This window comes from Punctularia strigosozonata (assembly GCF_000264995.1).
Source record: "Punctularia strigosozonata HHB-11173 SS5 unplaced genomic scaffold PUNSTscaffold_5, whole genome shotgun sequence".
Taxonomy (NCBI): domain Eukaryota; kingdom Fungi; phylum Basidiomycota; class Agaricomycetes; order Corticiales; family Punctulariaceae; genus Punctularia; species Punctularia strigosozonata.
This window is the reverse complement of record NW_006767437.1, coordinates 705890-733200: the sequence shown is the minus strand read 5'-3', so window position 1 is coordinate 733200 and position 27311 is coordinate 705890. Positions and strand designations below refer to the sequence as shown.

Genomic DNA, 27311 nt, shown 5'->3' with positions numbered 1-27311 from the left:
ACCCACGTTATCAGCCCGCGTTTCTTCCGAGCGCCTTTATAATACCCTCGCGGACGCTGGATGGTTCTGTTATACCGGTAAGTTAGCCCGGTGATCCTCGCCAAGACAGTAACGCCCATAAAGGACTACCATCCCCGCCGATCCACCTCTCCTCGGCACGGACCTCTCGTTTGCCTCCGCCTGGCCGTCCACCCCTCCCGGACCCGGTCCTCGACACCCTCATCCTCCTCCGGACCATCGTCCAGACCGAACTTCATCATGGGAGGCTACCAATACATGCGCCTCCAGGCCAGGCTGGACACCCTCTCCGGTCGTCTCACGGCCCGACACGTCCTCTTCGCCCTCTTCGCCCTCTGTGGCACCTGGTCGCTCTACCTCTTCCTCTTCTCGCGTCCGTACTCATTTCCCCCGCCGATCCCGGGCATCGGCCAGCCGGGGTTCCGCCCGCGACCAGACGCGCCATGGGAGGAGTCGCTTGAACCCACATCCTGGGCTGGCAAGGCTCAGCGCGTGAAGCAGGCGTACATGCACGCGTACGAGGGATACCTCACCTACGCGCACGGGAAGGATGAGCTCTTGCCGCTGTCGAACAAGAGCAAGAACAAGTAAGGCTGTCTCGTCTTCTCCTGGCAAGTGCTCGTGTGACCCTGACCATGATGCGCAGCTTCAACGGATGGGGCGTTAGCCTGTTTGACTCGCTCGACACGATGCTCCTCATGGGTCTCAACGACGAGTTCACAGAAGCTCTCGACGTCGTCCAGAATTGCACCTTCGAGATGCACCCCGTACGTGCCCCTTCTCCCCTTCTCTCCTTGCACGTGGACTCAAGGCTCTGCTCCCCACAGAGAGAACACGCTCCCTTCTTCGAAACCGTTATCCGCTACCTCGGCGGGCTGCTCTCCGCCTACGCTCTCTCGGGCGATCGCCTTCTACTTGACAAGGCCGAAGACCTAGGGCGTAAGCTCGCCCCTGCCTTCGGCACCGCGAGTGGTTTCCCCGTCTACGCCGTGAACCCGACCACGGGCGACGCCCGTGGCAGCATCATCGGCTCGCTCGCCGAGATCGGGAGCTGTCAGATCGAGTACATGTACCTCGCCAAGGCAACGGGCAAGAAGGAGTTTTACGACCTCGTACGTTCATACGTGTCGCCATGCTATCAGGAGTCGCATCTAATAGGCGGGAATGGGTTGTAGGCGGACGGGGTCATTAAGGGCCTCGCCAAAGCCGATTCCGAAGTCTCTCACCTCGGCGGCATGCTGCCCGTCCGATTCAACCTCACCTCTGGCAAGCCTTGGGACGGTACGCTCTCCTCGTCGATCACACGGGCCTCATCTGACGGTATCGCTCACAGACGAGCTCACCGTCGGCGCCGCCGCCGATAGCGCGCACGAATACCTCCTCAAGCAATACCTCCTCACCTCGCGCACCGACCGCAAATCGCTCGAGATGTACCTCCGCGCGACAACCCACATCCTCACCCAACTCCTGTACCTCACCCCAACCCGCAAACTCCTCTACGTCACCGACTCGCGGGGCCCGCAATTCCTCCTTTCCCACCGCTTCGAGCACCTCTCCTGCTTCTTCCCGGGCCTGCTCGCGCTCGGCGCGCACCTCCTCCCGCTCGACGACCTCCCCTCGCTCGGCATCTCCTGGCCCGCCCTCTCCGCCGACCTCTCCCCCGCCGCGCAAGAGAACTGGGCGCTGCTGGGCAAGTACCGCCTGAGCGACGTCCACCGCTGGGCGGCCGAGGGCCTCGCCCAAGCCTGCTACCTCTCCTACGCCGACCAGCGCTCCGGCCTCGGCCCGGACGAGATGACGATGCACGCCGAGAGCGTGCCCGTCACGCCCGAGCCCGGCACGAACAAGGGCGCGGGCGGGACCGTGCGGCGGAACGTGCGCTGGGTGGACGCGCTCGAGAAGTGGCGCGTGCGCGGCAGGCGCGGGAGCCCGCCCGGCGTGCAGGAGGAGAGGCCGATCGTCTACAGCGACGACGAGAAGTCCGCGGGTTCGAACAGGCCCAAGGGGCGAGACCGAGACTACGCCGCGCGGAAGATGGAGTACCTGCTCCGGCCCGAGGTGAGCAACGTCCGGATGACATGTGAGAATGGTACGTCGCTGACGCGCATTGAACAGACGGTGGAGAGCTTGTACCTGATGTGGCGCACGACGGGAGACGTCCGGTGGCGGAACCGTGGTTGGGACATATTCGCGGCTATCGAACGCGAGGCGTGGACGCCCAGCGGGTACGCCAGCATTCGCAACGTCGACTTTTCTCCCGCACCGCAGAAGGATGACATGCCGAGCTTTTACCTCGCCGAGACGTGAGCCCACCTTCTCCCTATTCCTTCTCTCGCAGGTCACTTTTTCTAACGGCACGCCTTTGAATGCCAGACTCAAGTACCTGTACTTGCTGTTCACGGACGACGACCTCGTCCCGCTCGACAAGTGGGTGTTCAACACTGAGGCGCACCCACTGCCGGTGTTCGAATGGACCGCCGACGAGAAGGCCAGGTTTGGTATACCATGAGCGTCGGTCCGCCTCGGTCGGACTGCTTCATATTACTTTAGACTGGCGTCGTGGGACGATCGCCGACCACACCTTGCATACCTTCGTTGTGGTATCACACTTGCATCATATACTATTTCTGCATCCATCAGCATACACTCAGTCCCGGGGGTTACTCGAACGTGCAGAGCAGGAATGGTACAACGCGATTACAATACAAAGCAAGGATTGCGCCAGAGACCAATAAAATACACAATGTGATTTAAGTTGAAGAGCGGACGGGGTAAATGCGTGTTTTTTGTTCGTTTCCGCGACGCGTTACGCGTCGGCGTCCTGGCCCTCCTCCCAGCCCTTGGACCGCTCGACCGCCTTCTGCCAGCCGGCCCACCGCTTCGCGCGCTCCTCTTCCTTCATGCTCGGCGCGAACGTCTTGTTCCCCTTCGTGTTCACCTCCGCGAGCGTCTCGGGCTTGGTCACGTCCCACCCGTTGAACCGGATCGCGCTCCCGGCGAGCAGCGCGCTGCCCAGCGCCGTGCTCTCGCGCATCTCCGGCCGGACGACGTCGAACCCGCCGAGGTCGGCGACGATCTCCATCCCGACGTCCGAGTTGGTCAACCCTCCGTCGACCTTGAGGTGCTCCAGCCTCGTCTTCGCGTCGAGCTGCATGCTCTCGATCACCGCGCGCGTCTGGAACGCGTTCGCCTCGAGCGTCGCGCGCGCGAGGTGCGCCGGCGTCGTGTACGCCGTCAGCCCGATCAGCAGGCCCGCCGCGCCCGGGTCCCAGTACGGCGCGAGCAGCCCGGAGAAGGCGGTGACGAAGTAGACGCCGCCCGTGGACGGGACCTGCTCCGCGAGCGTGTTCACCTCCTGCGCGGTCGCGATCATCTTCATCGAGTCCCGAAGCCAGGTCACGGCGCTGCCCGCGACGGAGATGGAGCCCTCGAGCGCGTACACGGGCTTGGCGCCCGCGCCCGCTTGGAACGCGACGGTACCTAGCAGGCCGTGCGCAGAGGTGACGATGTCCGCGCCGGTGTTGAAGAGCAGGAAGGCGCCGGTGCCGTACGTGCACTTGGCCTCACCCTGGCGGAGGCACTTGTTGCCGACGAGCGCGCCTTGCTGGTCGCCGATCAGGCCCGCGATCGGCACGCCCTTGAGCGCGCCGTGGTCGACGTGGCCGTAGACCTCGGAGGAAGAGACAACCTTGGGGAGCATCGACTCCTTAAACCCGAAGAACTTGAGCAGGACCGGGTCAAAGGAGAGCGTCTTCAGATTGAGCAGGAGCGTGCGCGAGGCGTTCGTGATCTCGATGATGTGCAGGCCTTTCTCAGCGCCACCGGTAAGGTTCTATGAGACCCGGGTGAGCTTTGGTATCAAAAATGCATCCGGGAACAGCTTACGTAGACGATCCACGATTCGACGGTGCCGAAGAGGAGGTCATCCTCCTCGGACGCCTTCCGGACGGATTCATGGTAGTGGAACATCCATCGAAGCTTGATCGCGGAGAAGTACGTGGACAGCGGCAAACCAGTCCTGCAACAATCGTAAGCAACGCTCGGCAGTCCTCCACGAGTCATCAGCCTATAGCGCTTACAGTTCCCGAAGAGCAGCGATGCCCTCCTCGCCCTTCTTGAACACGCCGGGCTCGACCTCGAGCCCGGTCTCCCGGAGGACGGTCTCGTAATGCGCGACGACGTTCTTCGTCCGGCCGTCATCCCAGACGATCGCCTTGCACAACGGCTTTCCGGTCTTCTTGCTCCACGCGACCGTCGTTTCGCGCTGGTTGGTGATCCCGATCGCCTTCACGCTGTCCCGCGTGAAGCCAGCCGCCTCGAGCTTTTCGGTCGCCTTGTCGATGCACGTCTCACAGCTCGTCTGCAGCTCCTCCGCATCGTGTTCGTGCCATCTGCACGGATGAATCGTAGATAGACAAGATAAGATGAGTCGGGCGGATCAAGATCTCGGGGCGGACTAACCCAGGATTAGGGTAATACTGGGGGAACTCGATCTGGTGCTGGGCGACGATGTTGGCGTACTTGTCGAAGATTATGAATCGCGTCGAGCTGGCAATCAGTCGTCGTCATTGGCCTCGGGCGATTTCGAAAAACAGGAGAGAGAAAGCGCTCACGTAGTACCACAGTCGAGCGAGCCGACGAACTCGCCCTGCTTCAACGGTGCGGCCATGATCCTGCGAGGTCCAAAGACGGAGAAAAGGCGAGAGTGGATGCTGAATATCGCGGACTGGACGATGCCCATAGGCGGGAGGATATGAGGTGAAGGAGGAGGTCGGGATGAAGGTGGCGGGGTATAAATTCAATCAGCTGCTTTGGTTTGCCTTCCCCGCCTCAACCGTTCAAGGGGTTCATGCGCTCACCGCGGGGGCGGTCCGTGGGGTGCCGGACGCCTGATAAGATCGGACCGATCTTCCGAACGCTCCCCAGATCAGCTTGTCCTCCAAGCGGCCGCAGCCTCTCGCGAGCGACCACAACGCCTGCATCCCACACCGGTACTTCGAGACGAAGACGAGGAAGACGAGCAGAAAGAACGAGGTCAAGCGGAAGACGTGGCAGACGACGCGCATCTTCGTTAATTTACGGAGGACGTGCTCGGCAGCGGCGCGGAGCTCGAAAAGTTGGAGCGCCGTCTCTCCCCGTCGGCAGTGCCTTGCCGCCTGGCTCAATGCCGTTACCGGCCAACACGTCGTCAGCAGACCCACGCTGCCCCTGCGGCTCATCCCTTCTCGCACGCAACCCGACCTCCTGTTTCCTCCCGCGAATGGGTCATGGTCGTTCCTCTATGTTCGATTGGTCGTGCGGTACTACTCAACTACATGGGTGGGGCATTACAAGGGACCGGTGCAAGGCGTGGGTACAAACAACAAAAACAGCATTGCGATGCGATTCCGAACGACGAAGATAAGTAAGTTAGAAGTTCACCACGTTCGAAGCACGCCGGCTTCCCTCCTTCCTTCTCCCTGCAACGCCACTACGCCCACACGACTTTCTTCTCTTTCTCGCATGTGGGGCGCGACTCCGTGGCATTCGCCGCTCACGCCCACCGCCCGAGGAGCGCCATGATGCCGCATCCGGCCAACATGCACACGAGCGCGTACGCGAGCTTGCCGTTCGAGCCCTCGATCATCTCCTTGTTGAACAAGAACTCGTGCGCGAGGAGCTCGACCAAGCCCGTGTAGATCAGGATCCCCGCCGACAGCGCGTCCATCACGCCGCTCACGATGCTCGCCTCCGCGCTGTTCGGGTTGTACGTCGTCCGCACACCGAGCCCGGCCGCGATACCTATCGGGGTCGCGATCCCGTACACGAGCGCGCCCACGATCGGCACGTAGTTGTACTTCGCCGGGAGGCGCATGAAAGCGAGCCGCGAGCCGACACCGAGGCCCTCAAACGTTTCTGGGCGGGAAAGCTGCGTCAGGGTCAAGGTCTCCGACCCAATCGACGAGAGACTCACGGTGGAAGATGATCACGACGAAGAGCGTGATGAAGTCCTTGTCGACGGCGAGCGTCAGCCCGATCAACACGCTAGAGGCGTTAAGAACCCCGTCAGCCCTCGCACGCACGCGCAACCGTCGAGTAACTGACCTATGCAACAGCACACCGAACTCGAGGATCGCGATGCCAATAACCTGCGCGAGCGCCGAGTCGGTCGAGATCTCGTGGACGTGGGTTTCGGTGCCGAACGAGTCGTCCGCCTTCAGCGCGCCCTTCTCCGCGCTGCCCTCCGCGCTGCCCTCCAGCCCCTCGACGTTGCCCTCAGGCCCGTGCGCGGCGTGCCCGCCGATACCGTGACCGTGCGGGTCTGGCGATCACGACGACATCGTCAGGGATCATCAGCATCAGACGACGGTGATACTCATACCGTGTCGAATGCCGAGGCGGGCGAGCTTGGCGGTGCCCCATCGGAACGCGATGAGCTCGACGATGAATATCGAGAATATGCTGAGCAGCGCGAGTGCGAACGCGTACGGCTGGAAAGCGCAGATGTGAACATCAGTACGCGGCGCCAGGCGGGATACACGGGTGGCGTGGCTCACGTATACCCTCCATGCGTCCGAGAGACAGGGTGACGTCAGCTCGTCCGACGCAGGGTCGAGGAGATGTATGAAGGCCGTCGCGATCTATGGAACAAAGAGGGTAAGAGGTAAGCCCACCATCCGCGTTTATCATTGAGAGGGTAGATGGATTCACGATGACGCCCGAACCAAAGTACTTGGCGAAGCTGTCACAAGCAGAGCCGGTCAGTTCGTCCTTTTTATCCCGGCAGTGATAAACCAAAGGCAAAAGCGGCACTTTGAAGAGCGCGGAGAATGAGGGACGGGATGGGGAAGCGCTGGGCACCAGACCAAAAAAGCGAACGGCACGCACTCGAAGACGGGCTTGGGAACACTCAGCCATGACGTCCGCTTTGCCAGGACGGGGAACAGCGCGCCCGACATACTGCCCACGAGGATGATGAACACACTCGCTATCCGGAGGTGGAAGTGCGAGTCCGAGCCACCACCCTTGCCGCAGGAGACGTCGCTCATCTCGACGGGAGAGAGAGGTGGTCGTGTGTCGTTCTTTTGTGTCGGATCGGAAAAATTAGAGGGGGCGGGAGTCGAGTATGAGTAGAAGGATGTACGGCGATGTACGAGGAAGGGGAGCGATATCGCTGCGCACGACGACGAGCGACAGCTCTTATATGATGAACGGGTGCCTAAACGCTTTCGAGCAGATGGCCCCGGCCAACGGATATAGCGGGCCAGCGATTGGGCACCTGTGGCAGGATAGGCAGGGGACCGCACCGGTCGTGGCATCGCCAGGACCCCGAGCACCGCTCCTCCTCTGGGGTCTTGCCTTTGCTCGGGCGACCACTCGCATTTATGCCATTGCTAAGCCTCATCCGAGTAAGAACGGATCCAAATTATATTGCGGCGCTGGCATACGAAGACGATGAGTCGTTGAGCATATAGAGTCGCTGCCACCGGGATTTCGCCGCAGCCGTGCTATAGAGACTTTACACTTCTCCGTTCCATCACAAAACCATCCGGGGGGTGACACGGCACACCCACCATGCCATCCCATTGCAGCCCATATGTCCTCCGGTAAGCTACACTCGCGTCAAGACGGGGCAACACACCGCACCAACGCCGTATGCATGAGATCCAAACCCGGCGCTGGAACTCTCACCAGGGCGACGCCCAACAACAGCTCGAGCCCTTGCAGCCCACGACCGCGACGGTTCTTTATCTCGCCGTCCGCCATCCTTCATCGAGCGTCGCCCAGAACGAGAACCTTCCTCAGCATCCCACCCCAGCACCATAGCTCGCTCCTCCTGGCCGCGATCCCCGACCATTCATCCCGATTTTGAACCATCGAAACACCGATTTTGACCGCCCCTTCTTTCATATTTCAACACAGTGCTCCTCCTCGCACTTCACGTTCCGTCGTCGGCGAGATCGATCGCATTGAGACATTCTCCGCAGCCGTCGCGCATGTCATCGTTCCTGAGACACCCCTCGGAATCGCGGAGATCCACACCTCCACGGCATGATGCACTCTGATCCCGACCAGACATCCTTCTTCAAGCCTTCCTCCTCGCGCCCTCGCGAATCTTGTACGTGACCACGGGCCTGAGTACCGCCACCCCTCTTGCCGCGCCGGCGAGCTCCAAGTCGCGAACCACTCCCTCGCAGCTCTTGTACGCCTCCGGCCGCTCCTCGACGAGCAGCGCCGGGTCTGCACACACGACCTCCGAGCCCAGCGCGGTACTCGCCAGCGCCTCGCGCTCGGCCTTTCCGCCCTTCTGATCCTTGTACTTGTGCATCGCCGCGCGCGGGTACATCCGTCCTGCGCCATGCGCTAGCGAATGTGCTATAGATGATATTGAAAAAAAAACGAACCGCGGTCAGATGGGCTGTTCGAGGTGCGGTCCCCCACCCACCCACACCTTTCCCCTGGCCTGCAGGCACGCGGAAAAAAATAGAAGGAGGGAAGGTGGGAAGCACGGCGGGACCCTTGATGCAGATTGACGAAAACCTTACGCACCGTTGTTCGCCCCGTCGCCGGTCGGCATGAGAAGCCAGCTGAAGTCGCCTCTGCTCCCGGGGCAGGGTGCGACTCCGCGGTCGGCCGGCGCGGCACCTTTGCGATGTATCCACACATCCCTATTGCGCTCCTCGCCCGGCGCCGCCTGAGACAGATCCCCGAGCACCGGCGCGGTACCGTCTACGCGCACGACCGAGTTGTGCGTTATGTCGACGATCTTGCGCAGCGTCAATCTGTCGCTATCAGGTTGATCGTCGTCGCCGCCGTCGCCGGGGAAGAGACACCGGGAAATTCGGTGCGCGATGAGATCCCTGTTCGCGACTGCCCACGCGACGGCGTAGTCGTGCTCGGCGACGTACGCGGGTAACTCAGGCGAGTCCGGCGGGATGTACGGGTTGGCCGACGTGCGCGTCTGCTTTTCCAGGATCGACGCGCCGAGCCCTCTCGACCCAGAATGCACTTCCAACACAGACGAACCGATCACCAAGTCAGCGATGCAATCATTCCGGACAAACGAGCAGTCGCCATGAAAACCTACCCATCAAGTACAGATGCGTCCCGTCCAGCCCAAGTAAGTCGCACGCTTCCCCGTCCAGGGCCTTCTCGAGCCTGCAGACCTCCGCAAAGTGGTTGCCCGCGCCGACGGTTCCCAGCGCGGTTCGGTCGAACTCGGACGCGCGCGCAATGCCATATCGCGCGAGCCAGACGGCGACGTCGCCGTCCCATGGGTCGTCTAGCCCGCGCAGCTGCGCGGCGAGCTTGGGCGGGTCGAGTCGCGCGGGGATGGCCGCGAGGTGGTAGAGAGCGATGCCGCAGCCTGGTCAGTTGCGAAGGTCAAGCATCAGCAAGAAGATGGCGACGAGATGACGCCCGGATGGAGGAGTAGGAGGAGTATGAGGGATGCACGCACCGACATCGCTGCCTATGAGGGCAGGGTATATGCCCTCTGCGACGATGGCGCATCCGATGGGGAACCGGTTCCCGGGGTGCAGATCGGGCATTCCTGCTGCCAATCTGGGCGGAGTCGCGGGTATCAGAGAGGGCGCACTCTTCCCTTCGCCAGTACGCGGGACGAGTATATGCTCACCGTACGCCAGGCAAGGCGGCCACCGCCTTCAGTTGCGTGACGGCCTCGGGGTCGACGTAGCTCTCCTGCGCGATGACCCTCACCACGTCTTTGGCTTCGCCTGGCACACTTCCGCCTTGCTTTGGTGCGGGCCCAATATACTCTTCGCCCTTGGACACCCACACCTCGGACGCGTCCGAGTCCGGATCGAGCGCCGCGCCCGGTTGTAGCTCAGCGCCGCCGCGTAGGAACACGCGCTTGAGCGATCGGATCCGGAGTTTGTTTCGGGCCTCTTTCAGGATCCATGCATGCGCATCGGGGACGTCCGCGGGGAGTAGGACCGTCGCCTTCTGCGAGTTGTTCGAGTTGAGGACGAGCGTCAGCGGTCGCAAAGGCATGTTCGGCGATGCGCAGCCGGGGAATCAGAATCCTTTAAATGCTGCTGGAGGAACTTAAGGTGACTCTGTGCAGAGTCAGGTTCGGGCGGATTGCCATGGGGAGATACGCAATGCAGTACGGGGTGACTGCCACTGGTGGGCCGATGAAAACGGATCTGAGTTTGGCTCAAGGGAATTGCAAGTTGGCGATCGTACAGTCACGTCGAACTTGGCATTGCCTCCGTGCTTTCACGTCTTAGGGACGAGGATCGCAACTGACATCCTTGGCCACTAAGACCACATTGATACATGTATCGAAGAACAAATACATGGGCACAGTCACTCCGGCGTCGCATCTGACCACCGATCCTTGGCATAATCAGTCACGATGCTCGGGAACAACCACCTTCCTAGATCTAATACGTGTAAAAGTAGGCGCCAAACGCCAATATCCGACTCCCCCTTTCACACCCTGAGGCAAAAAAAAAACATCATTTCGAAGTTGAATTGTTATGAATAAATGGGAATGATGATGAACTATATGCGCGGAGTACGTCAGCGGCGTGATCAGGTAGTTATAGTCGAAAAAACTGCATGTATGGTAAAGAATCGGTGAGTCTTCCGTGAACACAACTGAATGACGATGAAAGTTCACGAAGTTGTTACTACATGATTTTAGGTAACGCTCGACGTGTATCAATATGACTTCGAAGCGGAACCGCAGTTCGTGGAAACAGGGCGAACAAGATCATGTTCGATGATTCACGATTTGCTTAGACTGGCCGTCCTAGCAGTTGATGGAATTTAATGACCATCGTCGATTGCCTCCGCAGAAAAGAAAATACACACGGAAAAGTCTGCGGCACCGGAGTGTTGTCCAGTTTGACCGTCGCAACCTGAGTACCCTGTACGAGAGAACAACGGAAGAATTAGGCCTCAGAATGAAATGGCAGTGCGTGCGCTTACATCTCCCAATCGAGCGGTTTGAGTTACAGATCCAAACAGGAGGTCGCCATATGCATCCCAAAAAAAAACGCGAGTTCCTTCCTATGGACAGTGATATGTTAGTGACCCCTTGAAGATGTTACATTGCGGAGACTTACAGGAAACGGGTTAGGCATCATATATCTATACCGAAACTTTGAAGGTTTCGTTTGACTTGGTCTCTCCTTGGCGGTAACAGTTCGGACGAGACGCAGAGACGATGGCTATCGAACATGATGGGAGAGGGAGAACGACGCTTAAGTAACACTTCAGCATCATGGTTCTCCCGCCTCGATGATACAAATGGTATAATAGACGCGAAAGTGAGAACACCGTCGATTCGCGGGTGTCAACATTTTCTTCCATTCAGGTTATTGGTCGCAGCTGAAAGCGCCGTCGGCGGCTTTAACGGACCAATTGCGTTACGTTGATTTATGGTCTTCCTCGATCGTGTCAACCATCGCGAATTATGGCGAGGACGATGGTATTGAAGAAGATGGTTCGTGCGACGATCAGGTGTATGAGAACGCCGTGATTGAGTTGGCGCTCGACGCACAGTCGGACCTTCGCGACATTGAAAAAGAGTTGACTTGAAGCAACAGCGCGAGCGTCTAGTTGCCTATGCTGTACGCAGCTTACTCGTGTGGGTGGGCGAAGCCCATAACTATACCTTTGGACACTCAGGCATGTTTGCGTCGTCATACACGGAATGTGTAGTGAGCAAGCGGGTACAGCGAAGACCATTAGGCGTGCCCGATATAAATTTACGAGAAAACACATATATAGGTCGACTCGGATGGAACGAAAGTGCATTTATGGAATCTTTTACACAGATGTGAGTTGTATATTCAATCACACATGCAACGTCTCGCTAACCGAAATGAGTGTTGCTTATTCTGAATATATTATTGGAAATGTCGGCGGAACCATGATTGGATGGTCGTAACAAAAGACGGAAAACGAGGTTTTTTGATAGTGGCAGTCGCCGCGAGTGAGGTTTCTGTATATATCGGAGGTGTATCTTCCTCCAGCCCGACAATGAAGACGTTCAAGATTTCAAACTGCGTGAGTTTTGACACGACCGCAGGCCAAGCCGCCGGGGTGATCGTGACTGTCTCGTACTTGCTTTCGACCGTCACAGTCAGAGAGAAGAAGATTTGATCATTGTCGAAGGCCTGCAGTTCATGAAAGGCGTATTTTGCACATTGAACGGCTTTCTACTCATGCTATGTCAGATGGATCTGATTATAGGAGCTCGCTTACATCGTGGTCGGGAGCCGGTCGCACGTATACCAACGAATCGCGGTACCGAAGAGCCAAGATGTCGGGAAATGTAAAGGAACGTTGTTCGCACTCGGAAGTGATGTTCATGTCGAGAGATCGAGTAAAACAGCAGGGCGACACCTTGCAGTTCAAGACAACAACAGTAGAGGGCGAAGAACTGGTGGATAACGAAGAAAGGTACGTTATTAACGCCCGTTCATTATGACCGCGACTATATTGCAGGACGGCATGGTGCGAACATCGCGTCTGATAATAGGAAGTCGCCGCACCGGTCTGGAATGCCATACGCACACGTCGAATTCGTTGCGTACTTCTATTTTGCGATTCTTCAACCGGTAACGACCGAAAAAGGGAATGATGCTACATGGGCATTTGAATTTCATATTCTGGTAGTCCAAAAGCGCATCAGCACCTAATATGGACAACATTACGTTCAGTGAGAGATAGCATGCCTCTTCGTGAGACAGGTACGTACTATGCCAATATCAACCGAATGCATAAGAGAACTTATAGGAAAGAAGCATCTCAATAGTGGAAGGTTCAGACTTGCGGGATCTTATTCGCCAAATCGGAAAAAAATCTGTACCTATGTGATAGGATCTTCAACGGGGAACGACAAGGACAAGGTTTTGCTGACAGGAAAAGAGAATGTGATTCTTGAGCACTGGATACTGTGATAGAATGTGTGACCACGATTACAATCATGATTGGCAGATACAACGTTGATGACGAATACAGTGTTCAAGGCAGAATACCAGCGATTTGCCTCGTCATCGGCTGCTTTGGCCTGACTAGCACCGAATATAATATTGCACGCGCGCGTACTGCTAGAACACGCTTATACTGCTAGAGCGAAACATATCGTCGGAGTTCCTCAAGCCGAGTATGTCCAATGTTGATGCCGTCCATAGCCAGACTCACAAATCGTGTAGGTACCGGGACTAACGTTCGAATGTATCATGTCGACGAAATACAACAGCGACAGGATACCACATTCGTCTAGGTATCGAACAGCGTGAATAAGCTATGTTTTATTGCATGTTCTATTGCTATAAGGTAGTGTTCAGCGTACCCGAGGGAACGAGTGAGAGATGAATGACATCAGTTTTCCAGGACCATTGATCACGGGACACGTGATTGGTTGTGGCTTTCTGAAGAAGTGCGCATCCGTCAGTCATGAACATACATTTTTAGCATCGTCGAATCTTCGAATGGTTCAATTTATTGTTTCCGAGAAAGTCGTTGATCATCCAGACGTGATATCGGTAAGTGCTGACGTGATACCGGTAAGTGCTATGATCGTATGATGAACTGCGATGGGTATATGTATGATTTGCATGCGTCTATCGAGTTCTGGTCGACGTAGCCGTGTTTCTGATTGTTCACCGGAATGGGACTTATACAGGTTCATCTTGGTCTGTATGGAGAAAATTGGCTGGAATCCTGCATGGAAACCCGTGGAGTAATCCAAAAACCGTGGCACAAGTAACGTGGTAAGTTCAGGAAGTCGGTCGCGTTTCATCGGAAAATATATTTGTGTTTTCTAGGAGATGTTGAAGAAGACCAAGATTATACCACCTCTCCGACGTCAAACTATTCGATATTTCGGTCTTGCGGCACAAACATAATCGATGACGGCCTAGCAAATGCTGCATTATCTACGGTGCGGAGGTACAATGTTGCCAACCATATGATTCGTGTTTTAGACCGTTCAATCAACTGTTCTTCGGAAATAACGGGGTGGTGCCATATTTATAGATATCACCGTAGTACAATATTTCTTCTGCACTTCCTCTTACGGAAAACGGTAAGCTACCGTGTGTGTGTACTCCAACGAAATCTTAGGTGCGTTGATACATCCGCATATTCCGACCTCTCAATCTGACACATATTCTACAGTTGCGGTCGAAATTTCCAGCTCGATCCCTATAGTTTGCGCGCGTCTATCACATCAACTTTTTCATGTATATACCATTCTACGGCATCCGTGGGCAACTGGCATTTGATCGCCGTGTGAGTGCCCTTAACGTTTACTTTCCGAGAAACCTACTTACCGTTGTAGTTTCTACCCAAACTCGAACTGCTATTCCTAGCCGTTTGGGTTTTCGGCGGGGAAGTCCGGTCGTGTTAGTAATACGCATGCTAGTCAACTAGGGCTCTATTTCTTCCGACACCTCACCGTTCATCAACCTCGCTCAAGTATCACGTTTTTCACGCCAATAAGCGGACGATACGTTCTAATCAAAACCACCGGGGTTGTCGAGCGCTTTCGTCCGATACCGGCTTGCGATGGAATCAACACCAGCAATTTTGGTCACAGCAGACGGTTTTCGTGGGCAGACGTTCGTCGACGTGGTTCATGGTCGAGCAAGGCACGACTTCGCCATTCATCGACCGTATACTCATCCTCACACTCTCTACCAACACGGCAAGCTTCATTGGTGTGCAAATACCGAGTTCAAAGATCATTCTCTATTGGCTACTCAGCTCAGCGCACATTCGGAGATAGCACACGCATTGGTCGAAGTTGCAGTACCCAACGTAAGCCGACATTCGCCAGTTCGACAGTCATGGGTTGCATCTAATTCTTGAAGAACAGAGGAAAGGGATAGTAGACCTCAACGCGATATCGCCGCACCGAGACGGCATATCGAAACCGTCCACCGACTCTATCCTCGAACAAGAACCAGGGCCGTCACAAGGTATCATCCACCAACCGTTGCCTGTTATTGACTTACCTGAGGCCGACTCACGTGAAAACACACCGCTAGTTGGTGCAACTAGGGCACTGTCGGCTTCGCTCGATGTTAGTCAATATTGTCATACCAACAATTCCATAGCTCGCCGCAAGACCCGTCGTGGTTGGCAACGATATCTGCAACACGATAATGGATCTACAATGGACTTCTTCGCTCTTGATTACGAGATGTTCGACGCCGAATGGAAATCTACATCGTGTCGACCGTTGGAAGCTCACGAACAGACGTTCCGGACATTCCGACTCATTGGTCAAGGTCGATGGGAAGAAATAGACGATCCCGAAGCCAGATATCTGTCGACATTAATGAGAGGATGTCAATCACCGTCAGACGATTCTGATCATGAGATGGTGAGCGTTGTCAATCTTTCTCAAAATTCTATGCGTTATATCTACGGCGTAGGACGACGTTCAACTTATGAAGGTTACTATTCAACGAGCCGGTGCCTCCTCAGACCGCACGATCGTCAAGAATATCGAAGAGTCAAGGAAGGTACCGAATATCAGTTGGGATCTTCGAGGCGGGCACAGATACCAGTGCGGTGTTTGCAACAAATGGCTCAAACGACTTTCATCGCTAAGAAGGCACGAGTTTATGCACATGCCGAAACTGCGTACGTGGTCACGGATTTATCGGTCTTCCTGGTCGTATTTATCGTACATGGTTACAGCATTTGGATGCGCTTTGCCTGGTTGTTCGAGACGGTTCTCGGCCATTCACAATGCAAGAAGACATTACAAATCTCACCCCGGCAGGTGTGATATGAGACCTCCAGGCGAAACGTTCGACACCCGGTTATCGACGGAACTACGAGAGAGATTACACAAAATCTGGGAAGCAGCAGTCGGTATTGGTCAATATGAAGACGAAGAACAACGTACGACATGAAATACCTTCTGGTGTTGTTTCCATAAAAATAGGCTGGCTGTGGTTGTTCGCGATTCCTTTCATCGATATCGATTTATCTCATCCCAAAGTTTCCCGTGACAGGACCGTAAGAACAACGGTAATCAGTCGTACATTATGCGTTGTCTGGTAACTCGAACGTATACTAGTTGACACCGGCATATAGATTTACTAGTTTTGTATAGCCGTATAGATAGTCGAATACATTGATGCATCGTTCACAGAATTATCCACGATCTGTACTTTGTGACGGCGTGACCTTCCCTATCAATTCCTTAAAACGCAAAAAATTATATGTCATTATTCACAGAAGCTGTCAATCCACGGATATCCGTAAATAGCTGCATTATCGAAACACTTCTAGTGCAAACGAGAACTCATTATAGCGACCGATCTATCTATGCTGATGTTGCTACATTCAACCATGCATTATCTTCGAAGTCAACACTCACTATTTAACAGGAACATCACACACACACGTTCAAGCACGACATAGTCATCGAAATAGAAACGAGCATGGAATAAAAACCGGTGCGCCGACTTGGGACCAGCTGACTGATGAGACGAGCGGAGATGCTTGCACGTCTAATTGTTGTTAATAAGACTTGTGTTTATCGCTCTGCTGTCTAGTATACCTCTAGGAAATCTCGGCCGTGCCTGCCTTCCCTGCGTTCCTAAAAGTAACAGGCCGCTGGTTGCCGATCATGCGTTAAGCAGAATAAGGAGATATGCACTGCTAGTCGTGATATATTCCTTTATATAAGTACTACAACCACTGGGATAAGTACACAAATTTGGTTCACAACGTCGAAAGCGGACATTCGGGTCTATTTATATCACATCATGGCGTTAAGTAGTGTTGTACAGTACCATGCCCGCTCCAGACTATCTATATTCGGGCATGACCAATTTAAGGCAAAAGCATCCATCACGGGTACAAGGACCAGTCAATTTAAACTGTGTGAAAGACGCGGGATCAATCAACGTCATGGCAATAAAGATGATGATAGTTCAACACGTGGCGATATCTCGGTATTCTGAGTTTTGTGTTCATAGGAAATGCCGTTATTGATCATTCCGGCAGGTCGCATTCAACGACAACCATGTGAAAGATCGTGGAGAATGTGAGTGTATGCCGCGCCGTTCGAGAAGAGCCTCAAGAGTCAAACACGAAGAGCAGTACACATCGAGTCGCGTTCGATACCTTAATCATGGTATAAAGTATAGTAAAGTGCGTCAACGGTTCTCGCTATAGATATTGGTCAGCTACTCGGGTCGTAATATCGAGGTTCTCGGTTTTCCCTACGAACTGTATCACATGACTGATCGATCAAGAGCATCGTCCACCGGACTCCACTTTTACCTTCAGATTTGTGCATCTTGTTCACGTACATTCAACGATGGCATAGTGCAGGAGCGCGATGACGACCATGTATACGAACTCCACAGATTTTTCATCATTATTATCTGCAATGCTTTCTTCGGGATAGTCACATTGGCAATAATACCAATGCAAAATAAGACAGTGCATCACCGTTATGACAAGTGTGGTTGGAGGTTCTCGTGTTCGAGGTATTATATTATGCCAATAGTAAACACATACTACATGCTCACGTATGTTTCTTGCTCTATTAGTCGACCAAATCGTCCAAGCGACAGGCGGTCAAGGGTGCGGAGTCTGACGTGGAAGCAAATGGCCAGCCTCAACGCAAATCGCGGGGGTAAACGGTTAAGAGCAAGGTACGGTGAGCGGGTCCGTGTTCATGGAATATACGAGTACGGCATTCTTTTTTTCAATCTGCTCCTTAACGTTCGATTCACACCCAACCAATCCGAATAGTTGTGCCTATCTTCCATTCCTAATGTCGCATTGCCAAACAACGCCAGTACCGCCGAATATAATCGACCGCGTTACATCTCTCCGCATTCTTCGATGTAGAAAATGTTACCGCTATCACCGATCTCTTTGTCGCATTCGTCAGGTTGATCATGTCCGTCCTGTTTATCAAACTTCTCATGTTCGTCGCTGGGTTTCGCCCCTGCCTACATGGTCCTCGCGTCTGTTTTCCATGCAACATCTCTCTATTCACCGTCATGGATACTTACGTCTACCAGGCTGGCTACCGTTACACTATGAATACAGTCGCGATCCCACATTATACCCTAATCACTTCAACGATCAAACCGCAATCCACCCATTCGTCGAGTCCGATCTTGGCCGGCCCGGTAAAGCCTTCAAAGATAGATGTCGCAAACCACCTGTCTTATGATCTCTATATCTGGCCTTCGATTGACTCCTAACATCACTGCGCTCAAAATTTTCTCATCATTACCGTATGGACTATGTTAAACTGTATCGACTTTTCCGTGAACACCGTTTTTATTTTCTTGCGATATTACCTGTCTCGTTCCTACGCTGGTCCAGCGCGTTCTCCAATGTACACAGAAATGCTGCTTTTCGCTGCTGATCTCTCTATTCACACCATGTAACCACCTCTGTGTATTATCGTACAAGAACGATCAAGTTGATGCAACGTGTCATATGGTTAGCGAATAATTGGAACGTGAGTATGCAGTGACGGAAGATGTAGCCATATCGCAGATGTTCGAAATACCGGTTCGCCATTTCGACATGATTCGAGTAATTACTTCGTTCATTGTCGCCGAACACTGCAAGCCGATCACTTGTGGTTCATCGTACTTCAATGATGTACGACACCAAGATACAGCAGAGAGGAACATGGAGGAAGTGATATGTCTTCGGTTCCGCGTGTGGTGGTAAAACTGGTAGCTGAATACCTCAATCGTTGATTTCGGATAGGTTCTCCTGTAGATGGGTGAAATACTTCAAGATATTGTTCACGATCAATGATTGCGTTATGATCGCATATGGTGGAAGGAGCTGAAGCAAGAAATTCCATGGAGTTGTGGCGAGAGAGTTGATCGATGATATTCGATATACCAGGGAGACGTTCAGACGCCGCAATCCGTGACGAAGAATCGGCACGGCGAAAATCGATCCCAACTTGACTGGATTTGAACGATTGTATGAGACGTTTCCTGATATCCACTGCCGGGTGCCAAGGTGGTCTACCCATCTTCTTGTATATCGCGAGTGGTGACGTCTGATGTTCTTTCTTGACATGATACGAGTGATAGGATGAAGATCGCGTCGAAAACGTGCAACCTTCAACAAGGCAGTTGAACGTGACGAGCCCCGTGCTATATCGAGTGTTGTTAATTATCATTTAGTATGAATCAGCGAGACAAAGACTTACTGTGAATTTATATGCTCAATCAAAACGCTTTGATGAATGGAGGAGTAACCACAACCTGGCCAAAGACATCGTTGCGAACTATGAAACCGATTGTGAGCTGTCGGCCTTTCGAGAACGTTCAACGAGACTGACCGTTTTTTTTTGACGTGCTCAGGTATATGAATTAACCTGTGGCGTTCGAAGTCTCTCTTCCAGGAGAATGTTCGTTCACACTGTATACACGTAAAACGACCAGTTCTGACTGTATTCTGAAGACCGCATTACAATGTGAATCAACGCGACGATGCAGCGTTCGTAGAGTAATGCATACCGTGTTGTCCGACGACACTGTTTGAAGCGTCGACTTAGGCATAACAACACCTCACAAGAGGTACTGTTAATCGCGTATAGTGGATGATGATGACGAAAAAGAGCGGGCAGTGTAGACCGTTAGGGATTCGATGTCTGCGATCGGTCACGCGCAGGCCGATATCCCATACAGGACAGAAGTTAAGTTCAAACTGAATAGGATCACTGAGAATACATTAACACCGCGAGAAACGTGCTCCACTAACCTTCGCGTTGCATGACCAGAGATTAACAAACTGTAACAACGGGGACCCCTCAACCTACAGGTCATGAGCCTTTATACATCATTGCATCCGGAAGTTGCGTCACAACTACGAAACCACAACGTGAAGAATGAGAAGCGTCTCTTCCTCTTATCTCTGGTACGTCAGGAAATTTCCTTGATCTCTCGTTGGTCAAACGAGGTTCAGGAGTCTCAGGAGGCACGGGAAGCTAGGAGGGGCCTTCCTTAGGAGGCCACAAAAGGTAGAGCCATACCTAGGAGACTACACTTAGAGGCGTCACATCATTTCCGTAGAACAACAGAGACAATACAAGTCAGCGTCACAGAACGATAATTGCGTACGATTTGTCGTCGTACACTACACAGATAAGTTATCGCGATGTTTGTACATAGGTTGATATATATATATACGTGCATATACAAGACTAGGTGTCGACTCGCCGGAATCCTCCTGCGGCACGGCTGGTGACACGGGGAACAGAATCGTGGAGGGGCTCTGAAGCCCGGTGAAAAGTGCCCCTGTACTACTGAATTGCCTGGAATAGGCTGGCCCGTGGCTGAGTAAGCGAACTTAAGCGAGCGATTGTGTGCGTATTCCAGCGAATTGTGCGACGTACTCCAGGACGCATCGCTCTTGCAGGTTATTTTTCGAACTGGCCAGAATTCAGCACGCCGTCGTGCGCGCACACAAGCTTTCTGGCTCCGGTCGCCAGCATGACACGCGCAAATCGTCGGTGCTGGACTTTTCTTTTCCAAGACCTACTGGAGCACCTGCCGCAGGGAACGCATCAACGTGCACCATCCAATAACAGCAGATGGGTTCCCTGTCACAGCGAGTATGCTAGGGTGAGCAAATCATTTATCACATGCGGACTCACCGAGCCGAGTCCAGGCTAGTTATCGTTACCGTCGCAAAATGATGTCGATATCCATCCGGTTCACACCCTCCTCGATGGCATCTGTGTGCCGGGTTGTCGCCCTCAACGATGTATGTGCATCGGCTCACCGCCCTCAGCGAAGTACGCACACTGACACACACCCCTCTATGACAGCACGCCTCGCTCATCTCCACCTCACACCCGAACGGCGGCGCCAATCAGCAGTAGCAGTACCGGTCTCCCCACGAGCGGTCCACGAGCGCATACGACGACAGCGACCGGCCCCCGACGCACAACATCTTCGACATCTCTGCCCCGCCGATGCACGACCCGCACCTCACCAGTTCGGCGACCTTGTCCGGCGCGCCCCTTTCCAACTCGCACGCCTTCTCCTTCCCGCAGACGATCCACAGCCCGCCCGGTCTCGGCGACGTGCCCTCGCTCGGGACCCACCGCCACCGACACCACCCCGGCTCGCTGCACGATTTCTCCACCTCGGCGTACTTCAACTCGACCCTGCCGGCGCTCAACTCGTCCATGTGCTTCGACCCGCACCCGCCGCAACCGCATGAGCAACAGCCGTCCTCACTCGCCCCTCTCCCCGCACGTGCCCCCCGAGTACCTGCCCAACCAGTCCACCCGCTCGCTCACCCGGCACACACCCTCGCCCGTTACCTCTAAACGGCTCCCAGCCGGGCACCGGCGTCCCCTCGGACGCCCGCTCCCGCTCTCGTTCCTGGGCGCCCTCCAGTGGCCCCGGCCCGATCCGCACGCAGTCCATATTCTGCGCCGCGCGCACCTCCTGCACCAAGCGCAACTTGATCTTCTCGGGCAGCCTTTCCCCGTCCCCCCAGCCCAGCCCGATCATCATCCCCCGCTCCTCCTGGTCCAACCCTCCCCCGGTCGACCTCAACCTCAACCTGACCGGCCTCAACGGTCCAAACGGAGTCAACAGCATGGACTCGCCACTGCACGGCAAGGCCGGGGGCTGGTACGTGCCCGCGCACACGCCGTCGCATGCCCACCTGCAGTACAGCCTGCTGACGCCGGACTCGATCAGCTCCCACATGTACTTTTTGCATGGCGGCTTCGGTGCGCGGCAGAGGCTCGGCGTCAGCCTGAATATGTCGCGATTATCGGCGAGAACTCGGCCGCCACCAACGACCCGCATGCGCCCTACTGCAAGTGGGGGCTCAGAGGAAGGTTGGGGTTATCAATTGATCATCTATACTACCGTTGGACAGTGTTGTAGTGTACCATTGAATAAGAGTGTTTGCTATTCGGATATATCCTAAGGCCCGATAATTGGCCCACAACAGAATTGGAACCGTATGGAACTACTGGAAATTCGAAGGGATTCGGGGAAATATGATATGCATCCAATACCACCTTCATATGTGTTGGAACATGGTGGAATAACGGCCTCTCGAAGCATCAGTAATATGACCGTATACCGAGCAATTCGGGTGGCAGTGTCAAACAATGTAAAAACGCACGCATGGCCAAATACCATCAAATAAAGTGACGGTGCCATCAAGCGCGAACCACAGCTTCCTCCCATCAAGAAGGAATACGGACCACTCCCCTTCGGCTGTCCTGTCGCCATCGCAAAACTAGTGGTCACTACCAATGTCACTCTACATTTACAATGACACTCCCTTCCCCTCCTCCCTCTCAATGATCGACACCTTCGCCCCGAGATCATACCCGTCAATATGACCTGCTCGTCCCTATTTATGGGTCACCCACACCTATACCCCCTGATAGCCAACTATATCGAGGGGAAGGATAACACTGCTCTCAAAATCTTGGAGGAAGAATCCCATGCCACCCTTTAAACTAGGCATCCAGATACTGGACATACCTTTCTTGCAAGAATATTTACGGTTACGATAACCGCATGATAAGATTTCTCTTTGTATAAGTATATTTTTGATCTTGGACTAGTGTCGTTTCAGATTTGTGTATATTGTTGCCCATTTGTATATTGCTCACTCCACACTTTGTATATCGCCAGGAACTTCGTATATCGTCAGGACCCTCGTATATCGTCAGGAAACTCGTATATTGCCATCGTCTAGTAGATTGTTAGTCCCTCGTATATTGTCATCGTCATCGTGCTCGTATATCGTCTTAGGCTGTTTTATGTTTGTGTTTTGAACTAGTACTCAAAGTAGATAGATCACAAGTACCTCGTTTCAATCTCTCGTATATCGCCTATCGCCACCTCGTTTATCAAGTAGATCATTCGTTAGAACTAAAGAGTTGTATATGAACTGTTGTATATAGTTTGTTTCAGAAGTAACATAGCCATGGCCTAGTAGGTATAAGTACTGTCTTTATAGTAGTAATGAGCAAGTACTCTTTTCCCCTTGAATCTGCCCCCTATAGTGCTAATTTGCACTACATTCATCTATCCACTGCAATAGTTGCAGTATCGTTGTCTGCTTTATCTTCTCTTACATTCTCTGGAGCTCACTCATGGAGCCCATCCCAATTTAGTCCTGACCTTCCCATTTAGGTCATCCTCTCCACATCCTCTTCGCCTCTGGTACACAGCCATTCTACACAACACATCCCTCACCCAAACAAATCAGGCGATCTCCCGAGTCTCTCACAGACCCCGGAAACCTGAGTCTATTGTGTATCTACACACATTTATAGCATGACAGCGGACCAAGCCTAAGCTCGTGTGCTAGGCTGCTACGTGCTCTGAGTCTGCAGGAGAGAGAGGATGAAGCTTAGTAGATATTCAAACTGACTATCTACGGTACAGTTTGACGGTTTATATACATAAAAGAGAACAATGGCGAAATCGGAGATGCAGAGATCGGAGGCACCGTTCGGCGCACAAAGGAAACGTATGGAGATGAGAGATAACGCATGGGGCACACAGGCAACATATCTAAGGAAGAGGTGGAAAGGACAGACCGAGGGGTCCGTCACAAGTGACGGGAAACTAATGTCTACAAAGGAAAGCTATGATGTCAGACAAAGGGAACAGGAATCAGGAAAGTCGGAGTTGAATCCGTTCAAGATCTGGAACCACCGGGGTGTTGAGCCGCCGGTGGCCTGGTGCATGTGATAGGCATATCCCGCCCTTGGCTGAATCGGGAAAGGCAGAATCGGCGTCGGCGAAGAAAGTCGGCAAAGAGTCGGAGAGTGGATCGGAGAAGATCGGTGCAGATCAGTGACGATTGGCGGAGCGGATCGGCGTAGGTCAGTCTGGATTGACACGTGACAGAGGGTGTTTCCAGCAAATTCAACACCATATCTGATGCTGCTGCAAAACATGTAAACTCCATACTTAGTCACCATCAGAAATAATGATCATACCTCAGCAACCGTGTTCTGAGACGGCTCAGCTATGCAATCTCTTTATTGGATGTTCAGTCCTCGTCATGCGGGAGCGCTGTCGCGTGTGGTATGCGATGCAAGTAGAGTTGGGCAAACCTAGCTGCATCAATGGCACGCTCAGAGTCAACGCCCGCCAGACATGCATAACCAAGAGCTTACATTGATTACTGAATGCACAGCCTTATTCACTGCTTTTGGCTACCATTTCATGGTCCTGCCATGTCTAGGCTCAGCAAGTATGATTCAGCTCTGCTTTGTAGGACAGGATATAATGCTTTAGTGCTGTAAGAGATATTGGTATAGCTAGAATTTATATCCTGCACCCTGATCACCCACAATAGCCATGTAGAAAGCTCTATCTACTGATCCTGGCTGAAAAAAAATGATCTATCGATACCAAATTTGTGCTTGTGCACTTGAATAATATATTAGATGCTTGACTTGTTTTATGAGAGGATGTGCAAGCCAGGGGAAACTCTCACATGTTGGCTGAAGTGCCTGCCAGTTAGTGGGTTCCCATGAGTGCCTAAACCACGTCTTATAACAGGCAGCACACTGTCTGAGGTGGACTGCATGTCATCATCTCCATATTCGGTTTGAGCAATGTTTGTTGGAGAACAGTATACTCATGGTGCTTTGTGAAATATCTTCAAAATTTTTGTGACTATACACGGAATTATGTGTCCACGACAAAGAATGGGGCATCCAATACTGACATAAAGGCTGTAAAAATTATGTGCACTTGAATCCTCAGTTTCGTGAGTCTGGCGGGCATTGCCTGTACTCACTCAGAGCCACTTGTGCCTGTGCTAGGACACACGACCATTTGTTACTCTTTAGATTCTTTGTCACTTGCTATACGAGCTCCCAATACGCATATCGGAACAGATCAAACTTTGTGTAACCACGACCAAACTGCATGTATTAAACAGAACTAACACGTCTTGCATAACACCCCAGTTCAACAATCTGCTACTCCTGACTTGGAATGAGCAGTACACCAACACGTTAAGTCATCAGCAGCACTTCAAGTTTGGGTTTTAGCTAGAGCGGTATTAGTCTCCAAGTCTGTCAACGTGCTCCATATACTAGCACAACACACACCGTGAGGAGGACACTGACTCTATAGTAACTGCCAACTAGAGAACTATATACCTTCATCTGTACACCACACGAAGGGAGCTCCATCTGTTTAGGACGTTCCCAAATGTGTGCTTGACTTCAACACGGAATGCTCCTAACTTGTCAATTGTAATCCAGCTCCTTGTGAGTGCGAACCCCGGTTCCCGAATAAGGATGGATAAACAGTAGGCTCAGACTGTAGGCAGAGTCCCCAAACAGCTGGTATCACTGATCGTAATCTTGAGTATCTTGCATCTGGTCGTTGAGCATGCTCTTGACACCGATCAAGGACACCGCTGGCATGGGGTAGATATCCATCGGCTTAGCGACCTTTGATTGGTCTGAAAATGTGTCCAATCATCCTATTGTAAAAGGCGAGAGCTTGGAATTTGATTGCATGGTGTTTTTTGTGTGTATCCCAGTTCACCATGGAACGTACAATCGGGGATCTTCGTGCTGAGCTCAAGCAGCCTTCGAGCCTGTTTGCAAATCTCATGCCACAAACTCTTCGGTGGGCACAGACTAACAGTCTGAAACCACTATATTATTCAAGAATGACTTAAGATAGGGCTCATTCAGTTTCAACGGGTCTCACGGGTCTTGCTAGTCAAATAAAATATTCTATGCTTGAAATTCACAGAAATTGCCACCACAGATTGAGTCGCCGCCACAGATTGAGTCGCCGCCACAGATTTCATCATAATGTACATTCAAAGAGAATTGTGGTTTTAGATTTGGAGAGTGTACCCCATAGTGAGTGGAATTCTACACCTGTTTCAAAAAAAGGATGAGCGCAGCGCAAAAAACAAGCCATGTCGTGGACTCACCCTAAAATGGTGTCACAACCAGTCTGCAACACCAGTGAGTCCTGGATATTTCTCATCCCCATCGCCCGACCGACATGACCCCTTGCCCTTATCCTTGAATGACAGAGCTGCCTGCATCTGGTAGTACTCCCACTCCTTGTGGAGTACCCGCATCCGCACTTCGTACTCTAACTCCCAAGAGGCCCGCATCTCCACGTCCCATTGGTTCCAGACATCCTGTTCCATCTGCTGCTCCTGCTGTTTGTCTCGCACGTACTCCATGATGGTCTGGTAGTACTCGTTGTGGGAGAGGGTGGGGGGCAATAGGGATGACGAGCTGCTCGAGGGTCGCAATGTGGCCCTCGATGTTCTTCATCATGGACTTCAACACCCCGACGTGCTGGGAGAGCATCTCCAAGGCCTTTGCAATCCAAGCCAACTCGCTTGCAGCTGCCCACCCTGCCACCTACTGTTCCTCGCAGTGTTTGCAAGGAACATTTTGGATAGGCTGCGCTGTCACCTATCTGCTCCACCAATCTTCTCTGATTCTTCTATGACTTCTTCACCGACACCGATCCCGCCTTTCCCGTTTTGGCCAAGAACAGGATTAGTCTATCACATGCACTGGACCACCAGCGGCTCAACACCCTGGTGGTTCCAGATCCTTGAACGGATTCCAGTCTGACTTTCATCATTCTTGTTCCTTTTGTCTGACATCACAGTTTTCATTTGTAGTCTTCAGTTTCCTTTCGCTTGCAATTGATCTTTCAGTCCGCGGTTTCCGTCTCTTCTCTAGATATGTTCCCTTTGTATTCCACACGATATATTTAGTCTCCGTACGTTTCCTTTGTGCACCAAATGGTGCTGCCAAACTCTGCATTTCCGACTTCACCATTGTTCTGTCTTATGTACTGAGACTGCTCGAACTATACGGTAGAACTTCAGTTCAAATATCAACTAAGCTTTGCATCCTCTCTCTATGTGGAATCAGAGTGTGTAGTAGCCTAGTGCACCAGCTTTGGCTTGGTCCGCATCTGTACTTGACCTCACCGACTTTGCTGACTTACCGGCTTGATGCTGACGTGTCTCCGACACTTCTCTGACTTATGCAACCTCTATCTTTGAGTTATTCTTTTCACCTCTTCATACCATCTGTCTATACCTTTCAGACTTTGGTCCTCCGACCTTATTATCCTCTTGTATCCGATCTTGACAGAAGCCCCCATGCTCTGCAAACTTTTGTGTCTGCTCCTGCTTCCACTAGTGGCAGCATTGCTGGACTGTGACGTGGAGTGTATACCCATTTTGCTTTCCAGGGAGTTAGCTGCAACCTGTCAGCTATGAGCACTATCTGTCTGCAAAATTTTGTTCATGGA

At 53.0% G+C, this 27311-nt stretch overlaps 8 protein-coding genes across 8 annotated transcripts; 3 read left to right on the top strand and 5 right to left on the bottom strand.

Annotated features, from left to right (window-relative positions):
• Positions 1-258: 258 nt before the first annotated feature.
• PUNSTDRAFT_113060 (seven-hairpin glycosidase) lies at positions 259-2527 on the top strand (the record flags this gene model as incomplete). Its single annotated transcript, XM_007382831.1, has 7 exons — positions 259-605; positions 665-785; positions 846-1130; positions 1194-1299; positions 1352-2076; positions 2134-2321; positions 2392-2527. The coding sequence occupies 7 exons, from the start codon at positions 259-261 to the stop codon at positions 2525-2527; spliced, it is 1908 nt and encodes a 635-aa protein (XP_007382893.1).
• Positions 2528-2824: 297 nt separating this feature from the next.
• Positions 2825-4687, bottom strand: PUNSTDRAFT_113059 (glycerol kinase; the record flags this gene model as incomplete). The annotated part of the gene is made up of 5 exons (XM_007382830.1): positions 2825-3850; positions 3904-4036; positions 4098-4409; positions 4480-4566; positions 4632-4687. The coding sequence occupies 5 exons, from the start codon at positions 4685-4687 to the stop codon at positions 2825-2827; spliced, it is 1614 nt and encodes a 537-aa protein (XP_007382892.1).
• Positions 4688-4959: 272 nt separating this feature from the next.
• Positions 4960-7162, bottom strand: PUNSTDRAFT_86055 (ZIP-like iron-zinc transporter). The gene is made up of 7 exons (XM_007382829.1): positions 6886-7162; positions 6709-6739; positions 6555-6638; positions 6380-6488; positions 6103-6319; positions 5972-6042; positions 4960-5913 (listed from the first exon to the last, which is right to left on the bottom strand). Exons 1-7 carry the CDS (start codon positions 7044-7046, stop codon positions 5552-5554), a joined length of 1035 nt encoding a protein of 344 aa, XP_007382891.1. The 5' UTR covers positions 7047-7162; the 3' UTR covers positions 4960-5551.
• A 235-nt stretch (positions 7163-7397) lies between these two features.
• Positions 7398-10081, bottom strand: PUNSTDRAFT_51841 (release factor H-coupled R). Its single transcript, XM_007382828.1, has 5 exons — positions 9635-10081; positions 9458-9561; positions 9086-9364; positions 8548-9006; positions 7398-8373 (listed from the first exon to the last, which is right to left on the bottom strand). The coding sequence occupies exons 1-5, from the start codon at positions 10009-10011 to the stop codon at positions 8084-8086; spliced, it is 1509 nt and encodes a 502-aa protein (XP_007382890.1). The 5' UTR covers positions 10012-10081; the 3' UTR covers positions 7398-8083.
• Positions 10082-11879: 1798 nt separating this feature from the next.
• On the bottom strand, positions 11880-12345 carry PUNSTDRAFT_133398 (uncharacterized protein; the record flags this gene model as incomplete). Its single annotated transcript, XM_007382827.1, has 2 exons — positions 11880-12191; positions 12238-12345. 2 exons carry the CDS (start codon positions 12343-12345, stop codon positions 11880-11882), a joined length of 420 nt encoding a protein of 139 aa, XP_007382889.1.
• A 1875-nt stretch (positions 12346-14220) lies between these two features.
• Positions 14221-15905, top strand: PUNSTDRAFT_43949 (uncharacterized protein; the record flags this gene model as incomplete). Its single annotated transcript, XM_007382826.1, has 7 exons — positions 14221-14271; positions 14321-14384; positions 14564-14799; positions 14858-15367; positions 15420-15509; positions 15688-15772; positions 15793-15905. 7 exons carry the CDS (start codon positions 14221-14223, stop codon positions 15903-15905), a joined length of 1149 nt encoding a protein of 382 aa, XP_007382888.1.
• A 4819-nt stretch (positions 15906-20724) lies between these two features.
• Positions 20725-22488, top strand: PUNSTDRAFT_133397 (uncharacterized protein; the record flags this gene model as incomplete). The annotated part of the gene is made up of 5 exons (XM_007382825.1): positions 20725-20760; positions 20825-20874; positions 20926-21268; positions 21343-21742; positions 22418-22488. 5 exons carry the CDS (start codon positions 20725-20727, stop codon positions 22486-22488), a joined length of 900 nt encoding a protein of 299 aa, XP_007382887.1.
• A 2866-nt stretch (positions 22489-25354) lies between these two features.
• PUNSTDRAFT_43947 (uncharacterized protein) lies at positions 25355-26217 on the bottom strand (the record flags this gene model as incomplete). Its single annotated transcript, XM_007382824.1, has 3 exons — positions 25355-25470; positions 25569-25600; positions 26036-26217. 3 exons carry the CDS (start codon positions 26215-26217, stop codon positions 25355-25357), a joined length of 330 nt encoding a protein of 109 aa, XP_007382886.1.
• Between the last annotated feature and the right edge of the window lie 1094 nt (positions 26218-27311).

Coding starts and splice junctions, on each gene's coding strand:
- PUNSTDRAFT_51841 (XM_007382828.1), bottom strand. CDS start 10,011: ATGCCTTTGCGACCGCTGACGCTCGTCCTCAACTCGAACAACTCGCAG. Junction 9,365..9,457: donor CCTCATAGGCAGCGATGTCG/GTGCGTGCATCC, acceptor GCAACTGACCAG/GCTGCGGCATCGCTCTCTAC. Junction 9,007..9,085: donor GACGCATCTGTACTTGATGG/GTAGGTTTTCAT, acceptor CTGTGTTGGAAG/TGCATTCTGGGTCGAGAGGG.
- PUNSTDRAFT_86055 (XM_007382829.1), bottom strand. CDS start 7,046: ATGAGCGACGTCTCCTGCGGCAAGGGTGGTGGCTCGGACTCGCACTTC. Junction 6,489..6,554: donor CGGACGCATGGAGGGTATAC/GTGAGCCACGCC, acceptor TGCGCTTTCCAG/CCGTACGCGTTCGCACTCGC. Junction 6,043..6,102: donor TTCGGTGTGCTGTTGCATAG/GTCAGTTACTCG, acceptor TAACGCCTCTAG/CGTGTTGATCGGGCTGACGC.